Here is a 19,026-nt window from a genome sequence, read left to right on the forward strand (position 1 = left end):
ATAAAGGATGGGATGGTTTAGATTAGATTAACAGAGTTGGAAGGGACCTTGTAGGTCATCTAATCCACTTCCTCCACCCAAGCAGGAGACCATGCTGCTACATTGGATTCAAAGGTCTGAACTCCCCAGTTGCACAGAACTAGTCCTTATGTGAGACTTCTCTGAAGAAGTTCTTTGTGTTCCTGTGGGAGAAGGACAGATAGGGCTTGGGGAAGGAACCATTAATAGATTAACAGAATTGGAAGGGACCTTGTAGGTCATCAAATCCAACCCCCATCCAAGCAGGAGACCCTATACCATTTTTGATACATGGCAGTCCAGTCTCTTCTGGAAAGCCTTCAGTGATGAAGCTCCCACAACTTCTGAAGGCAACTTCTGTTCCATGGGTTGATTGCCCTCACTGTCAGAAAATTTCTCCTTATTTCCAGGTTGAATCTCTCCTTGTTGAGTTTCCATCCATTATTCCTTCGGGTGCTTTGGAAAATAGCTTGACCCCCTCCTCCTCTCTATGGCAGCCCCTCAGATATTGGAACACTGCTGTCCTGTCTCTCTTGGTCCTTCCCTTCACTAGACTAGCCATGCCCAATTCCTGTAACCGTTCTTCATATGTTTCAGTCTCCAGTCCCCTAAACGTCCTGGTTGTTCTTCTCTGCACTTTTTCTAGAGTCTGGTTGAAAACTGAGTCCTAGGAATGTTGCCTGTTGGGTGCCAAGCCCAGCAGGGTGTTGTTAGTTCTAGTTTTTCATGTAGTGGCATCAACTCCAGACTCCTATGTTGGGAGGAAACCAGCCAGCTTACGACTCTTAACTTAAATGGACGTTTAAAGCAAATGGTTGGGGAGACAAACCATCCCAGTGTCATCTGATGCTGGGGTAGTAAATGATGTTAGGCTGAACTGTTACATTAAGGTTCAGAATCCTAAAGCTGCTAGTGCAGTAAATTTCTACCATATAATTTATTTTTCCGTCAGTTGAATCAGTTTATTTGTTCTCCGCATAGCAAACAAACAAGGTTTTGTTTCTATGTTTTGTTTTCCTAGATGTAGAAAACGTGGACAATTACTTAATGTCTGCTAACATTATTTCGGTTCCCGAGTTATCAGGGCGTACTGCTAATGGGACAAAATGAAGAAAAATCAAGTATACATTACAAGTAGTCCTGGACAGCCAGAGTGTATGTGTGTGTGTGTTGGCGTGTCTGCAGAAATGTTTTGTCCAGATGACCATGTGATTGGACCCATATCCCTTTCTGGGTTTGATTGTGTATGGAACTGTTTGCCAGTAATGTTAGGAAGAGTCTCTCCTATGTTACAATTGGTACCTCTAGGAACGATAGGGGAAAAATTCTGAGGCTGGTTGGAATATGAGTGTTTATCTTTAGAGACCATACTACAACACTGTGTTGCATGTTGCATTATCCGTTTACAGATAGTCCTCGATTTACAGCAGTTCATTTAGTGACTGTTCAAAGTTACAGTGGCACTGGAAAAAGTGACTTATGTCCATCTTTCACACTTACAACCACGAAGGGAACTGTTGTAAGTTAAGGGCTACCTTTAAATGATGATCCCAAGATGCTTCAGGAGTTCAAGGGCCAGTAGTAAGTAGGGGTGGTATTCTACCGGTTCGGACCAGTTCAGGTGAACCGGATGTTAGGTTTTCATCTGGTTTGCCAAACTGGTATTTCAACCGACTGGTTTGCCCCTCCCACCCTGCCCCTCCCCTCCCAGGAGTCTCCACGTAATGCAGGTAAGTGCAGGGTTCACGTGGAGGCTCTGGGAGGGGGAAAAAACGGGCCTTCCAGAAGTCCGGAAACAGGCCTTTTTCCGGCTTCCAGAGGCCCGGGGGAGGCCTCTAGACCATGGGGAAGGTGAAAAATTGACCTCCTGGAAGTTCCAGTAGGCAACACCCACCATGGGCATCGCCCATCCAGCAACCGGGCAGCAAACCAGTTTTTGAATCCCACCCCTGTTCATAAGTTACTTTTTTCAATTTCCTTGTACCTGGAGATGTTTGTTAGTCAAATTATTGTAGAATAGAATAGAATAGAATAGAATTCTATATTGGCCAAATGTGATTGGACACACAAGGAATTTGTCTTGGTGCAAATATTCTCAGTATACATATAAGAAAAGATAAATTTGTCAAGAGCCAAGAATCATAAGGTATAATAATAATAGTAAGTTGGGGACCACCTGTAGCTAACTCAGTCATCCCCATCTTGGTGACCTCCAGAGGTCCTGTTGGGGAACTGTTACCTCTCAAGATGCCTTGTTTCTATGGGTATCTTCTGGGATTTGTAGTCCTTGCAGGTCTGAAGTTCTGGTCTACATCAGAATTCTGGGAGTTGAAGTCCATTAGGTTTAAAGTCTCCACGGTTGGAGACCCCTGGTCTACATGAAGGTCTGATACATTGGAGTTGAGTGCTATCATTTGTTTGAAGCGGCAGAGGATTTTTTTTTTCCTTCCTGCATCTATGGCTATCAGTTTGGTTTACTGTGATCCTGATGGCTATGTGGTTAATTTTTGTGCTTCTTAAATAATTCCTTGTGGTTCCGCTGCATAGTTAGGCCCTTATTTTAATTAAGGAGTGTTCTGGCCCCTATAACACAGAAAAACAGAATCTCTCTCTCTCTCTCTCTCTCTCTCTCTCTCTCTCTCTCTCTCTCTCTCTCTCTCTCTCTCTCTCTCTCATTTTCTTCCTATACTGAAGCTTAATGAAAGGATTCTTTCACTTCATCTCTCTCTCCCTTTCTCTCGGTATATGTGTGTGTGTGTGTGTGTATTTTACAGGAAAGAAAATGAATATGAATACACAGAATCTTGTGCAGTTCATGGATAAATTAATTACACCGATCATCTCTAAGCTTTATTATTATTAATTCTTTTAAGCAAGCATATAATGTTTCAGTGTGGCCTGTTGGCAACTGCACATAAAAATACACACAGATTAACTAACAGAGGGCAGCCTTGTTGTCTTGTTTGCTGTAGTGCCTATTTTGGTTTGGGCTTTTTTGGGGAAAAAGAAAGCTAGAACTGATTAATCTTTTTCAAGCGAGAACAAAAAGAAACAAAAGTACAGGGATCTATTTACTTATGGGTCCGTTCGTATGTGTGTAACTCACACAATATGAGATTGAATGCTGAACCTCAATGTAAAACTAAAATTCAAGTACAATTAGGAATAGCAACCATTAATAGATGATTGGGAAGAGTTTTTTATACATAGTTGTCGTGTGCTGAAAGTGAGTGCATGCGCATGCGTGCGTACCCATTTGTGCCTGCGCCCATAATGCAATGTGAGTGCGACCCCTCCCCCTGCCCCCCTGCGCATGCACGCAAGACCCCCTGCATGTGCCTCACATCTCTGTGCATGTGCGTACTTCTCACGCGCATGTCCCTCCCCCGCGCAGGCATGGCAGATATCTGACAATCAGCTGGCTGTCGGGAGGCGTACGCGCATGCGCAGTGGACCTATCTGGGGCGACGGCTCACATGCCGGCAGAGATGGCTCTGCGTGCCACTTCTGGAATGCGTGCCATGGGTTCCCCATCACGGTCATGGTGTGATCTGTTCATCATGCCTGTTAGGTTGGATTGCTTTAGTTATGTTTTTCCAACAAGGGTTGCAAGACCTTCTTATAGTTATTCTTCCTAGCTACAAGGATTATGATTCTTGCTTTTGAATGCAGGTAGTCCTTGGCTTGCAACCGTTCCTTTAGTGACTATTCGAAGTCTCAAGAGCACTGAAAAAAGTGACTTGGGACTGTTTTTCAAACTTACAACAATTGCAGCCTCCCCGTGGTCACGTGATCAAAATTCGGGCACTTGGCAAGTAGCATGTGTTATATTTAAGATAGTTGCACTGTCTTGGGTCATAGGAGGGTCACCATTTGCAACCTTCCCAGCTGGCTTTCATGCAGAGTCAATAGGGGAAGCCGGCATTGCTTAACGACCACGTGTTTCGCTTAACACCTGGAGGGATTAGCTTAACAACTGTGGCAAAAAGGTCACAAAAGGGAGCAAACCTCACTCAACAACTACTTTGCTTAAGCAATGGAAATTTTAGGCTCAATTGTGGTCACATACGTCCAGGACTACTTGTAATGTCTTTTAAGAGCGAAAATGAAAACCTTGAACCTAAATCCACAGCTGGAATACCGCGTCCAGTTTTGGTTCCCACATTACAAAAAAAGATGTTGGCATTTTGGAAAAAGGGCATAGAAGAGCAGCGAAGATGATTAAAGGCCTGGAGACAAAAACTTATGAAGAACGGTGGCAGGATTTGGCTCTAGATAAAAGAAGAACTGGGGAGTAACATGATAGCAGCATTCCAGTATTTATTTATTTATTGAATTTCTATTGCTGCCTATTCGCCCATGGCGACTTGAGGCGGCTTACAGAATGTAAAACCATATTTAAAATAAATAAAAAAAACAACAGTAAAAACTAACAAAAAGAATCAAATAAATTAAAGTACAATAGAACAAAATCTAGGGAGGAAAATAAAAAAAAAATCACCTCCCAACTCCCACCCCACGCCCCGATGACAGCAAATCACATGAGCCATTTGATGGGCTCCATCCCGCTCTGGGTTCTGCTGGCGGAACCAGGTCTTCAGTGCCTTCCAGCGGTGTATTAGAGAGGGGCCCATTCTAATCTCTGCACGAATGATGTTCCGGAGGGAGCCACCATGGAGAAGGCCTTTCTTCTGCGTCCCATTTGAGGGACTGCCCCCCCCAAAAAAAACAATGGATGGAAACTCATCAAGGAGAGAAGCAACCTGGAATTAAGGAGAAACTTCCTCACGGTGAGAACAACCAACCAGTGTTAACTGCCATTAGAAGTTGTGGATGCTTCGTCACTGGAAGCTTTGAAGAAGAGACTGGACAGTCACTTGTCTGGAATAGTATAGAGCAGGGGTGTCAAACTCGCGTCGTTACGGTGTCATGTGAGGAATCGAGACTCTCCCCCCTTAGCTAAACCGGGTGGGGGTGGGGCCAGCACGTGATGCGTCCAGCCCACGGGCTGCGAGTTTGACACCCCTGGTAGAGAGTCTTTTGCTTGATCGGGAGGTTGGACTAGAAGACCTCGAAGGTCCCTTCCAGCTCTATTCTGATTGATTGATTGAAGTGATGGTCCCAGGTGGGTTTTACAGGGCTATGTAAGGTGACCATGTCCTAGCTTTGTAGATTGTTACGGTGGGAAAGAAAGAGCGAACCCAGATCATGAGAATCACATCCTGGCATCTGGCAGGGAAGCGATAGTTGAATATTTATCCATTGTCTCTGTTTCCGGAGCTCCACTAGGACCTGGTTAATTGGTTGTTTATTTTATAATAGCGAGTTCCATTGAGAAGTAGGACATTATCAGCCCATGTATTATGTAGAAGAGCCGTTCATGGCGAGCTTTGGACAAGCAAAAGATAATTCCTCCTGCTGTTTCCTCTCTGGGCTACAGAAAGCATTTCCCATATAGGATGATGGTGATATCCACTCAGTTGAGTCTGATTCTTGGCGATTATATATAAAAGAGAGAGAGAGAGAGAGGGAGGGAGAGAGAGAATGTGTTGTGTGTGTAGTATATATGTATATATATATGTACTCTATATCTATTGTTGAATCAATCTAGCGACCGACCGACCTACCTACCTACCTCTGTATCTAATCTACACACACACATGCACAAACCACACCCATACACCCGTAGGCTGTATATTTTCCAATATATCCCAAACAGGAACCATTGTATCCTTTTTAGAGTATCTGTTTTAGTCTTAGTTATTAGGATTGGGTGATTCTGATTTGAATATCTGATTTGAAGCCCATTTGATTACAGGTGGTCCTTGGCTTACAATAGTTCATTTAGTGACCCATTCCAAGTTACAAGAAAGTTGAAAAAAAATGACTTATGACCGTTTACCACACTTAACAACAATTGCAGCATCCACATGGTCAAAATTCAGAGGCTTGGCAACTGACTCATATTTATGATGGTTGCAGTGTCCTGGGGTCTTTTGCGACCTTCTGAGTGATTCACTTGTCTCACTTAGCAACAGAAATTTTGGTCTCCGTTGTGGTCATAAGTCAAGGACTACCTGTATTTCTCTGAATCAACTCTTTGGCTCAGGACATCAAATTACATGCCTCCAAAATGTGTGGAGGAGTTTTAAGTGTCTGATATCTATGCAATGCTGAACATTGAATTGGTGCTCCAAATACTATGCCACACCCTCATTTGATTTTTAGCCAAAAGCTGAAAAGGGGAATTTTTCCAGAAAAATTTGAAACTGTTGACAAATGGACAAATCTGATTTTGGCTGACCAGCACATTCTTGTGACTAACACCACTGCCAAGGCCGCCGTTTTCAGAAAGAGCTCTTTCTTCAGTCCTACCTGGAGAAATTGGGAGACTGAACTCAAGACCTTTAGCAACACAATGAACAAATTATTTTCCTTTATTACGCAAGGCTGCACTGGGATCTTGAGGGAGCAGTTGGGAACAGACTGGGATATGTAGAAGGCAGGATAGGAGGATTAGGTGAGAAACATGTTAGAAAGTAATATGTATAAAGGGTGTTAACGAGGGATGCACAATAGTTCAAACTTGGATCTAACAATCCTCTTAGCTGTATTCATCTATAGCAGAAATTCCCATCCCATGGGTTTCATTCAGTACAGCAGATTCTTATACACAATAACTCTTCTGCATTAGGCCATCTTCCCAAGGATTCTGTGATGTACAGTGTCCATTCCAGTGCATTCTGAAAACGCAGCAATATGCTCAACAGGTTAATAGTCATCTTCCTCACTGCTTCCTAGAAGTTGAAATTCAAAGCATGCTCCTTGTGACTCTAGAATTAGTAAATAGCCATTGAGGTTGGTAGCAACGGGTCACCCAAGCATCCATGAACTTGCCCATTCTTCTTTCAAGACCAAGAGAATGATACATTCACAATCATTTTGGAAATAAATTCCATAACGTATTGCATAACGTAAAAACAAGTTCATCCTTGAGGTGAGATCTCTCCCTGTTTCCAAGGGCCATCTCCCACCACTGATGGTGAGAATCAGCTCCTGACTTGCAGTGCCTGAAATAGTAATAGGGAATTGAGATTTAAGGAGAGAAGAATTTCTGACTTTCAGACTGAAGCACTGTGGACAGATGAGTCCATCCTTGGAGTTGACCCAAAGGCGGCAAGAGGCAACTGGACTTCATTTTATACAATCAGAATTGAGGAACTGAAGAAGTTTTTGGATGAGAAGCGAAACGTCTTCAAGGAAAACCAAAGAATGTCCAGTTGTCTCTTAGAAAAGCACCTTTGGATGACTGAGAATCTCCATAGATACTCTTGTGGTTAAATTGACTGAATTGATTTCCCATCTCTAATCCTGATTTTAAATATGTCAGTTTGCTCCAAGTCCCAAAAGACTTCAATTTCTGCTTTTCTCATGAAATTCGATTTGTGTAATACCTAAACCTGTTTTGCAAATAGTCTATTTTTCATGAACAGCTGGCATCTGATTGATCAGATTGAATACATAATACTTCTCTTGGCTTAATGCAGCCTTGAAGTGTCACAGGAGCCCAGTATTGTGTCTGAGAAGACCCGTTCTTCTTCAAGAACGTCTTGCTCTTTTTAATACTTTTGTTGTTTTGTCTATTTTTATGATTTTTTGAAGTTACAGCTGCTTTGAACATTATTAATAAGATTGAGACTGGATTTTTTAAAATTAAAAGCCATATGACCAGCTTTGACAGTATGTTACAAAAATGTGGACTTTACACAGTCTAGGTTTTGGTTAAGCAGGACAATTTTAATACTTTTGTTTGGTAAGCAGGACAATTTTCACATTGCTTAGTGATAGTAATTCTGGCATTGCTGGTTGTAGTCATTAAACAAGGATTGCGTATGTTGATAAACGAGGACCTCATTTGACTTTTGGCTTACTGTCTGCTTCCACATTGACTTCGTTTATGGGCAGCCAGCAAAGAATATAGGAAATCACCGTCAGGTTGCATAAATGCTGCAATAGGTCCATCATAAGTACCACTTATTCAGTGCCATTGTAACTTTGGACGGTTGCTGAAGAAATGGTTGTAACCCGAGGAGTACCCGTACATGAAGCAGGATGTTGGCTTCTTTGTTGGCACTATGGTGCCCTGTCCTCTGAAGGTGTTCATCTTCAGTCCCCGCAATCCTTGAGTCATGATACCCATTGTCTGTTGTGTACAGAATTTTTAGAGATTTTTCCAATGCATCTGGCAACAGGATTAGAAGTGCTTCATTTAACCCTTCTTCGTTTAGAATCCTGAGACTCGAAACCTTGAAAGTGTGTTAACCCATTGGGGCACATGCCCCACTTTTCTTTCTTTAGTTGATCACGTTGTTCCGGAGCCTGGCACCAGTTTGATTTCTGCATTTGATCAGTGGCGAGAATGGGCTGACAGCAAGTCCTGCTGTGATTATTCTTTGCATGTGGACATCATAGAGTGGCACAAAGGAGTTCAAGAGGAGATGGAAGCCCTGATTAAGGACCACGGTAAGTCTCGAAAATGTTTGAGTACCTGCACAAAAGTCATACTCTAGGCTAGTGCCAAGTGAACTGTGTCCTAGGTAACAATGTACTTTTCCAGTTTCTCTTGATAGGAGAATTTCCCCTTGCTCAAATTGGGATGAATCAACATGGAGAGATTATAAAGTCTGGAGAATCTTTTGAACAGAATGGCCCTGATCTAGTTTATTTTTGTTCCAATGTTTAGCCAGCAACTGTGACTGGCATCTTCAGAGGGCAGAGTCGGTTGCTTTGTGGTGCTACCTCTCGGCAGCTCACAGGCTGAGAGTTTGTGTTATTGACAGGTATACCACAAAGTGGCTTGCTTTGCGTCTGAAGATGCCAGTCACAACTGCTGGTGAAATGTCAGAACAAAAGAAAACTAGACCACAGCCATTCAACCCCAAAATTCATCATTGCCTCACTGATGCCAGCTTTGAAAGCCTACAAAACAAAGCAATAAGTGAAATTATACCGGCTTAGAGTTAATGATAATAGTTAATGCTATACAAAGCTGTGGTGGCTCAGTGGTTAGAATGCAGTATTGCAGGCTAATTCACTGCTCACTGCCAGGAGTTCAATTCTGACCAGCTCAAGGTTGGCTGAGCCTTCCATCCTTCTGAGGTTGGTAAAATGAGGACCCGGATTGTTGGGGGCAATATGTAAACCACTTAGAGAGGGCTGTAAAGCATATGAAGCAGAATATAAGTCTAAGTGCTATTGCTTACTTGCAACAAACCATTACAGGATGGAATTTATAAAAACTCCAAATAATTTGTTTCACTCTCCCCTTCTTTTTTCCCCCACATATCCTCCTGACCCATTCTATGCCTTCTGAAAACATTAGTTTTCCAGTTGAGAAGGTAAACATTGAGTTTTGTTCAAGCATGTGTGTTATCTTCCTCTTGCATTTAAGCTTGAGGTCCTCTTAAAACTGTTGATCTCTTCCTTTTGAACATGGATTAAGGTTTTGGTTGCATGCGGACACGTGGCTAATTTATCCTGCGGTCAGGAGTTTGATGTGGCAGCAACTGTTGGACACCGTAGAATGTAGCTGCGGCAGTTGAGTGTCATCCAAAAAGAATGGCTTTGCACTTTCTGCAGAAGAAGTCTTGCTTCATGATTGCCACTGGTTGGGGTGATTCCAGGAGATTTTGGTGTGCTTTGGTTAGGAAACATAGGCAGAGAACATGTCAGCTCCATCAGTTGATAACAGGTTTGTGAGGTGATGTCTACCTGTGAAAAATAATATCATGGTTGTTTCCTTTCCACCTCTCTAGCATTCTGCACTGGTGCGTATTAGAGATATTATGGGATAGGATTTGCCCAGGCCATAGCAACTGACTGGTGTTCTCCACACTTGTTGGAGGTCAGTTTGTACAATTCTCTATCCAGTGGAAGTTGCATTTGAAAATGACTGTTGGATACCAGGTCTAGGCTAGCGATACACTCCCATCATTGTTATTCTTATGTGTAGATTTCTCTGTAAATGGACTGGTGATTCACTTTCACTCTCTCTTTTTAATAGGAGTCAATTCCTTCTTGGTGTATATGGCTTTCAAGGACCATTTTCAGCTAACAGATTCTCAGGTAAGACTGCTGAGCAGGTTCTGAACACTGACTGCACTTCCGCCTTAATCCTAGGCTGGCCCTGTTCGTATTCCACAGTATAACTAGCTCTATGAGAGCTGGACAAACAAGAAAATCCTATTGCCAAATTAAGAAGTAGGCAAAATGGGTTGGCTGCTTCTTGAACAAACTTGCGTCAAGGAATTTTACAGCTCCCTGCAGCTGGGTTGGAAGCAAATGCTTCTGGAGGAGCAAGTACAACGTTTGTGATTTGTGCTAGTAGGTGGAGCCTTTTTTTTTTTTTTTTTTAAAGAAAACCTTCTCAACCACATTCCTTTTTCTTTTTCAATGGGTGTGTTTTCAGTGGGAGGATAAGTTGAACTCTGGCAGGGAAAACAAAACACATCTGTCCTTGTTCCTATCAGTCAGAATTTAATGCATGCAAACACATTTGGACAAAGCTCTGGAAGTGATTTCTCCATTAAGGTTCAAAAATGACTGAATTTCTTTCTTTTTTTCTTCTTTTTTCCTGTTTCTCTCTTTATGAAGACAACTTCAATTTCTCTTTTTTCTCTTTTCCTCTCCTCCTAGAGTCATTGGGAATCAAGTGGAAATTTAATAATAAATATTTAGACAAACGGTCTTCTAAATATTTTCTCTTTCGGCTCACTGGATCACTCTTTTATTCTAGATCAGCCTTCTCAACCCAGCCTCTTCCAGTTATGGATGGAAATGTATCTCCCCAAGTTGTGTTGGAATTGTAGGAATTGCGGTCTATTGTTTGAGTGGATCTAAATTTCCATGCAAATGGACTTGAACTGCTGGAGGGCAGCAAAAGAACAACATTGCTTATGCATTAAATTTTTGACTCTTCATTAACCAGAGTTTTCCAGATTCTTTTGCTTGTAGGCATGCGTATGAAACAAGATGACCTTCGAATCATTTTAGCAAGGTTGATTTATGCTTTTAATTTAATTAGCTATTAGCTTAGAGCCTTTATTGCAGAGCTGATTGTATCAGGACTATAGGTTCAAATCCTCCCTTGCCTTTGGTACTTGATGTCCAACCTTGGGAGAACATTTTCCTTCCAGTGTAACGTACTACATTCTTATATAACAATATTTTAAAGTGGAATAATATCTTGCCAGTCTGCGGAAGAACAGTAGTATAATTAAAAATATCCATACTGTGCCCTGCCCTTTTAGAGTTTTGATATTGCTCAAAACTGATTTAGCCAGGATAAGATAGTTGAATGGGCTTGTAAAGATCTAGTATAAAGTCTTCAGTGTTGGTGCTGAAGAAGATTGCCCAAATATAAATCATGAGGAAAGTGATTTATGCAGACAATGAAAAATTTAAGTAGCATTTTGTGGTTGATAAAATTGGGAAAACAAATAATGTAGAACTAGACAGCATCTCGTTTATTTTAGTCATAAGGAATTTTTGCCCAAAGTCTGAAAATCCCTGGACATTGTCCATATAAACATAGAATTTCAGTGACCTTTAAAAAGACTTTGAACTTTGAGAGTAGGAATCTGAGCTCTTAAAGTAACATGGAATAGATTGGGAAGGTAGCTCAGGAAAATGCATGTTTTCTCTTTTTTCAACAGATTTATGAGGTCCTGAGTGTAATCCGTGACATTGGTGCAATAGCTCAAGTCCATGCTGAGAATGGTGACATCATAGCAGAGGTAATTCTTCTTGGCAGTCCTGTTGGTAGCGTTCCCAGACGCACACGGGATTCAAAATTTGGCCATACAGTTTGCGAAGGATGTTTAAATAAAAAAGGTGCATTAGAAGGAGAAAATTTACCCAAAATGTATTTCATCAGAGAAACCTGCTTGCAGAAATGGATCTGTTGTGAGAATTACACTAAAAAACCCAAACAGTACGAGAAATGTCTACGCTATTAATATTCGCGTGCTTGCTTGATTGTTTGTAACCTTCAAATGGGGAAATTGTAGGGAAACAACTTTTGAATCAGCGTGCCTCAAATGAGCTAAGTTACAAAATGCTTCTTGAAATCCAAGATGTATGACTCACGTGCAACTGAAATCTGGCAAAGCTATGGCTGCTTCAGTGCTGCCACACTGCCACGTTGCCGTGGTCAGCGGCAGTCACGTGGCTGTCATTTCCAGAGCTCCCTGCCAGCTTCCTACAAGGAAAGTCAGTGGGAAAGCCGGCAGGAAGCCAGAAGCCACTCCTCTCCTGCTGCTCTTTTGCCTGCCTGTGGTCATTCTGGTTCTGTCTTTAGGTAAGGAAATCTCTCTGAAACAATGACCCAGTGGTTGCTGGTTGTCTCGTGTGCAGTTAAAAGTAAACTGACTTTCAACGAATATTACAATGAATTGTAAACTTAGTGAGAAATGGCAGAGAACACAGCTGGACGAACGAGAAATAAATAATATCGAAAATGAGAGAGCACATAGGGCTAATGCAAGAATGCAAACATAGGATGCTTGCAGTTTTTAATCCCAGTAAGGAGATCCCAACTGGAGAACATCTTGGTTAGGTTAAAAGAGGGTTGGTTTCTTAATACAGCAGTTGTAGTCTGTCATCTAGGGTTGAGCATGTTATATATGAACCCTGCCTGGAAATTGGCCAGGTTGATAGAAGGCCTTCTGCTAGAGCGGAGCTAGAGCACTTAATTTAGAATTCTTGGAAAATCTGACTTCTGCTAGTAAAGTAAGTTTGATCTGTGCCCTTTTTCCTATTCCTTAGGAGCAGCAAAGGATCTTGGAACTGGGGATCACTGGCCCTGAAGGGCACGTTTTGAGCAGGCCTGAAGAAGTGAGTGCATCATAAAATGTTTAGCTTGTTCCTTGGTTTTGATTGCATTTTGGAGAGCCAGCAACAGTGATGAAGCACTGCATCCTAAATTCAAGTATTTGTATTCTGTATTTAGTGGTCTTTGGATCAGTGGTGCAGTGGCCTACAGGTGGAGCTCTCACCTCACAATCCAGAGACAGAGTTCGATCCTAGGTACAGGCAGATATTTCTCTCTCTGCTGAATAGAACTCTGCATTGGTGAGAGGAAGGGCATCCGGCCAGTAAACACTGAGCTCCATTCAGTTGCCCAGACTCCACCCTGCAAGGGATTATGGGGTCCTTAAAAGGAGATGATTTAGTGGTCTCTAGATAGAAAACTCACTTTTATATGCACAATGTTTGTGGGTAAAACTCTTGCATCTTTGAGGTTTTTAATAGTGCTGAGCAAGTAATTTTTTTCCTACAAGTTATCACTGAATGTGTTAAAAGAAAATGAATGTTAGAAACCCTTTCACAATAGAACTCTTTCAAAAATAAATGAATAAAGTATTATTTCACTTATTTAATGCTAGGTACACTTTTTCACTGTATAAGCCTTGCCCCCTAGGCACTTCCACCATCCATATTTTCTCATTAAACTCCAAGGAAATGTGGTTCTTCTGGCCCTCAAGAAGTTCTTGGGTGGGTTCCCTTCCCTTGGAAAAATGCATAAAAGTAATCCATCCAGTTTCCCTGGTGACAGATGGAGAATTTCAGAAGGCTGTTTTATGTCCAAGAAAAGGAGGAGGAGAAGAAAGGCTCTGACAGATTGTTGAATACCTCCTTCTAAGTGTAGATGTTCCTAGTTTTGGTTCTCTGTATCTCCAAAAAAGGTTGGAAAAGAATTTAGTGTGAAATCTGGAAAAGTTGCTGCTGCTTGGCCTTGTCAATAGTAGCAACTAAGGACATATAAACTTGTGTTCCAGAGGAAGAACATTCCACATGTGGAACAGAATGTCTTGTCCCTATTGAGTACCGACCTAGATAGGCTAAGAAGCCGTTGACCTGGTAAGCTCCATGTGGGTGTTGTTTTGAAAGAGCTCCTAAAGCGTCCAGTGACAAACCCAGGTTGACAAACCCAGATTCTTCTGCCAGGAGATGGAAGCACCCCAGAAGGTTGAATTTGAGTGGGAGAAAAGCCCTATAAGCAGCCTTTTTGCTTTTAGTGACCATTCAAAAGTTACGACGGCACTGAAAAAAGTAGCGTGGGACCGTTTTTCACATGACTGTTGCAGCATCCCCGGGGTCACGTGATCAAAATTCAGATGCTTGGCAACTGACTCAATTTGTGGTCATAGAATGGGGCAAAACTGACTGAACAACTGTCTTGCTTTGCAACGCAAATCTAGGGCTCAACTGTCGTAAGTCAAAGACTACCTGTACTGGAAAAAAAAGATAAAAAATTTGAGTTGGAGGCCAGGGAGAGCAGATAGCTTTGCTGAGATGGAGGAAAATAGGACTCCTCATCTTCCTTATTCCCCCCAGAAGTTAAGAATTACAGAACAGCAGAGTTGGAAGGGACCTTTGGAGGTCTTCTAGTCCAATCCCCTGTCCAGTCCACACAAAATGGCTGTCTAGTTTCTTCTTAAAAACCTTCAGTGATGGAGCAAGCACAACTTCTGAAGGCAAGTTGTTTCGCTGAGTGAGTGATCTAACTGTCAGGAATTTTTTCCTTTGTTCTAGGTTGGATCTCTCTTTAACAAGCTTCTTATTTACCTTGTCAGTTTTTTTGGAGTGAGTTGGGAAGGGCTGAATTTGAAACAAAAAAAATATCATTGCAGACTTCATAGTTTTTTTTTTTTTTTGCATTGCTCCTAAATCGACACTCTTAACTACGCGTCACTGAAATTAAGGCTGTGGTGAACAGGTTCTCAGATGAATTCAGTTCAATTCAGAATAGAACTGAAAGGGACCTGGAAGGGACTTTAGTCCAACCCACCTGCTCCTGGAATGAAGGTGAAACTTCATAACAGTGACAACAGTTAACCCCAGTGGATTAGGACTCACTGGATGATTGATTTTGAGCCCATTTCATCTCTTCATTCCAAGCAATATATATATCATCAGGTTGTTTAGAGCATAAAATTGGAAGAGGGAATCCTGTAGCAGCCTCTTTAAATTCCAAGATTTGGGAGAACAAATGTCTTGGTACCAGGGAGTTAAATTCTTTTCTTTTTCTTTTTGGCAATACTAGAATTGTGGCTAAGTTCACCCGGGCTGGGACTGCCACAAAAACATTTTATAGCCGGGTTTTCCCACTCCCATGGAAAAGACGGCAAGCAGCATTTAATGTGCCCTTTACCCGTGGGACTTGGGTTCTTTCTGCAAGTGGCAATTAGCCACCAGGCCGCAGAAGGTTTATGATTTAAAAATAATGAAGCCAAGAAGTCAAGAAGAAGATCCCAAAGTTATGCCCCAGTGAGGGGGACAAGCAGATCAGAAGAAAAACTTAAGAGTGGAAAATTCAGAACAGATGAATTAATAAAATAAATAAATAAAAATAAAATAAATAATAATAATAATAAATAATAATAATAATAATAATAATAATAATAATAATAATAATAATAATAATAATAATAATAATAATAATAATAGCAGCAGCAGCAGCAGCAGCAGCAGCAGCAGCAGCAGCAGCAGCAGCAGCTGGCTTTGGAACATCCTGCCATTGGATGGGCCACAAAATGATTTGGAAAAGAATTTAGAGAAATGCAAAAATATATGTAGTCCTCAACTTAACGACTACAATTGAGCCCAAAATTTCTGCTGCTAAGTGAGACATTACTTAAGCAAATTTTGCCCCATTTTACACCTTTGTTGCCTCAGGCATTATATGAATCACTGCAATTGTTAAGTTAGTAACATGGTTGTTAAGTGAATCTGGCTTCCCCATTGACTTTGCTTGACAGAAGGACTCAAAAAATAATGACCTCGGGACATGGCAACCTTCACAAATAGCACCTGAATTTTGGTCACATGACCATAGGGAAACTGCAATGGTCGTAAGTGTGAAAAATGAAAAATAAGTTACCTTTTCCAGTGCCGTTTTAACTTCAAACAGTCACTAGGAACTACTGTAAGTGAAGGACTACCTGTAACTCAAAATCTAAGGGATATCAGGGTTCAGCAATTACCCTCATCTAAATCATGAGTCTCAAGCCAAACTTCCAAAACTTAAAAAGGATTTATTGAGAGTTAACATGTCGGCACTACCTGGGTGTAGCCAGCTCTGAGGCACATAATTCATTGTCAACCTTGACCCTGGTTTTCACCTACCCCCTGGCTCTATCATAATTCATATTCTCCAATGGGATACATCCATAGCCAAGAGTCATCAATCATATTCTCCAGGTAGAATTTTGCACGGCAGAAACTTCAGTCACCTAGCTACTATCTTTGAAAACATTTATGGAATGCAGTTTCGGTTTTGCAAGCTACCGCACTGCTCCCCCTTCCCTTTCTGTTGGCAACTCTAAAAAGACCATAGAAATATTTTATGAGTTGACAAGGGACTGGTTTAGACAAAACTCAACAGCACTTTTTCATGCGGCTGTTCACATGATTGCCAACGTCCGATGATGGATATGGCAGAAGGAGGAAGAGGAAAGAGGAAGAAGGAGGAGGAGGAAGTCCAAATTAGTAGCCATGTGCATGAGGTTGCCAGACCTGCTAGTTGTCCCAAAGGTGCTTTTTTCACGAGGCAACTGGACTTTCTGGGTTTTTTTCTTTGAAGATGTTTTGCTTCTCATCCAAGAAGCTTCTTCAGCTTTGACTGGATGGAAGGATCCTTATAAATCCTTTATAAATCCGTTATACTCCTTACAGTGACCAGCTGTCTGCAAGGAGTATCAATCCTTCCATTCCCCACCATCTAGTCAAAGCTGAAGAAGCTTCTTGGATGAGAAGCAAAATGTCTTCAACAACAACCAGAAAGTCTAATTCCTCTTGAAAAAAACACCTCTGGGCACACCCATGTATATTTCTTGACAACAGAATGGAAATGGTTGACCAGCGTCGTCTTCCAGATTAGTTTCTACCCACCTCCCTCACAAAAAAAACCAAAAAAACCCCTCACTTATTATCTTTTATGATTTTCTGGTAGCCTCTCATCCAAGGACTAATCCCATCCTACTTTGCTTAGCAGCAAAAATTAGGGTGGTGACCTGGAACCTTTTGTGGAAGTTTGGCTGGCTAAAAAGAATGGCTCAATTGTGCCGGTTTTAGACTGTATTTATTTTAGAAATGCAGAAGGCTACTCGGTTCTACAGTGTAGAGTTTGTATGCAGTTGTAGCACAGAGACAAGATTCATTCCAGCAAACGGGCCTCAGCCCTTTGGCCAAGATCAAACACAGCATCCGTTCTTACCAGTTCAATATGCAATATCTTGTTCAATCCCACCACTGACTGAGAATTGGCATGACTGCACTCTCTGTCCATTCATTTGATTCCAGTTTTGCAAACAAAGGCTATGAAAGTTGGGGAACACTCAGGGATGTTACTGAGAGGGATCTCTGCTTTAACGGACCATTGTTAATCTGTCAGAGTATATGCATGAACCGGAATAGAGCATGGTAACAAGGTCAGCCAATGAATAGGCATAGCAGCTAAGTCAGCCAATGAGGACAGTTTGGAAACTGAAACTAGATATAGCCTAGGCTGGAAACTGAAACTAGAAGTAGCCTAGGCATGGCTCCATATTAATCTCTGCAACTCTGCAGCTATGTTGCGCTCTGACTCTGTCTGTTGAAAATGAAAGTGAACGGGCGTATTAGGTAAGTACCAACGCCCTCTCTCTCCTCTGCTTGCTTGCTGAACTGAAGTGAAACTGATGTCTGTTTCTGTGCTACTGAAATATATTTCTGTCTGAGTTTGCTCCATGTTGGAGAAATCTACAACTGGTTTGTAAAATCTACTTATTATGTTTATAAAGATGCTAAATGTAGCATCAGCCATCTGTGTTTATTTTTCTGGCGCTGAATTAACGCTGCAAAACCCTGAACATAATCCACCACCAATCGCAATCTATCTGACCTTTTATTTTTTATTTTGTTTTTAACTACTATTTATTTTTAATGCTTTCGTTTGTAAGTCTTGTGACCGTCATAATGATGGATCGATCTCTGCTTCTTTGTCCTTCTCTCTTCCTGCCTAATAGGTGGAGGCTGAAGCTGTGAACAGGGCTATAACCATTGCCAACCAAACCAACTGCCCCTTATACGTCACCAAAGTGATGAGCAAAAGTGCCGCCGAAGTGATTGCCTTGGCCAGGAAGAAGGGTGAGCTGCCTTAATAGAATATTGAATCCTGATAATGGGAAGTGTTAGTACGGGGAGTCCTCTATTTATGACCATGACTGAGTCCAAATGAGTGAAACATTTGTTAAGTGAGTTTGCCCCATTTTCCCACCTTTCTTGCATATTTCACAGATTCTAAGTGAATCACTGCAGTTCTTTAATTAGTCAAACTGTTGTTATGGGACTTTGACTTCCCGATCAACTTTGTTTGTCGGAAGGCTGCAAAAAGGGAATCATGTGGTCCTTCCACCGTTGTCAATATGAGTCAATTGCCAAGCATCTGAATTTTGACCACATGACTGTGAGGATGCCACAGCAGTTGTAAGTCTGAAAACTGATCATAAGTCACTTTCTTCAGGGCTGTTTGAACAGTCACTAAATGAACTGTTGTAAGTCAAGGACTACTTCTACCACTTTATAATGCCTTGGTAAGGCCACACTCGAAAGACTGCATGCAGTTTTGGTCACCACAGTATAAAAAACGATGTTGAGACTCTTAGAAAGAGTGCAGAGAAGAGCAACCAAGAGGATTAGGGGACTGGAGGATAAAACATACAAAGAACGGTTGCTGGAACTGGGTCTGTCTAGTTTGATGAAAAGAAGGACTAGGAGTTGCATGATAACAGCATTCCAGTATCTGAGGGGCTGCCTCAAAGAAGAGGGAGTCAAGCTATTCTCCAAAGCACCAGAAGGCAGGACAAGAAGCCATGGGTGGAAACTAATCAATCTAGAGAAGCAATTTAGAACGAAGGAGAAATTTCCTGACGGAAAAATTAATAAGTGGAACAATTTGCTTCCAGA

The 19,026-nt window shown here is 41.7% G+C and overlaps 1 protein-coding gene across 4 annotated transcripts in view; it reads left to right on the forward strand.

The window, feature by feature from the left end:
- The window catches only part of DPYSL2 (dihydropyrimidinase like 2), an 81,285-nt gene that overhangs the window by 43,257 nt on the left and 19,002 nt on the right, over nucleotides 1-19,026 (forward strand). For all 4 annotated transcript variants that reach the window (XM_026671326.2, XM_087969946.1, XM_026671327.2 and 1 more), the window contains exons 4-8: nucleotides 8,377-8,541; nucleotides 10,082-10,143; nucleotides 11,733-11,813; nucleotides 12,844-12,912; nucleotides 18,087-18,207. In XM_026671326.2, the coding sequence (XP_026527111.1) occupies nucleotides 8,377-8,541; nucleotides 10,082-10,143; nucleotides 11,733-11,813; nucleotides 12,844-12,912; nucleotides 18,087-18,207 (498 nt within the window). The remainder of the gene's footprint in view (nucleotides 1-8,376; nucleotides 8,542-10,081; nucleotides 10,144-11,732; nucleotides 11,814-12,843; nucleotides 12,913-18,086; nucleotides 18,208-19,026) is intronic.

Source organism: Notechis scutatus, chromosome 7 (genome assembly GCF_049901735.1).
Source record: "Notechis scutatus isolate UNSWTSFEM ecotype Mainland chromosome 7, rNotScu1.2, whole genome shotgun sequence".
In the NCBI taxonomy this organism is placed as follows: Eukaryota; Metazoa; Chordata; class Lepidosauria; order Squamata; family Elapidae; genus Notechis; species Notechis scutatus.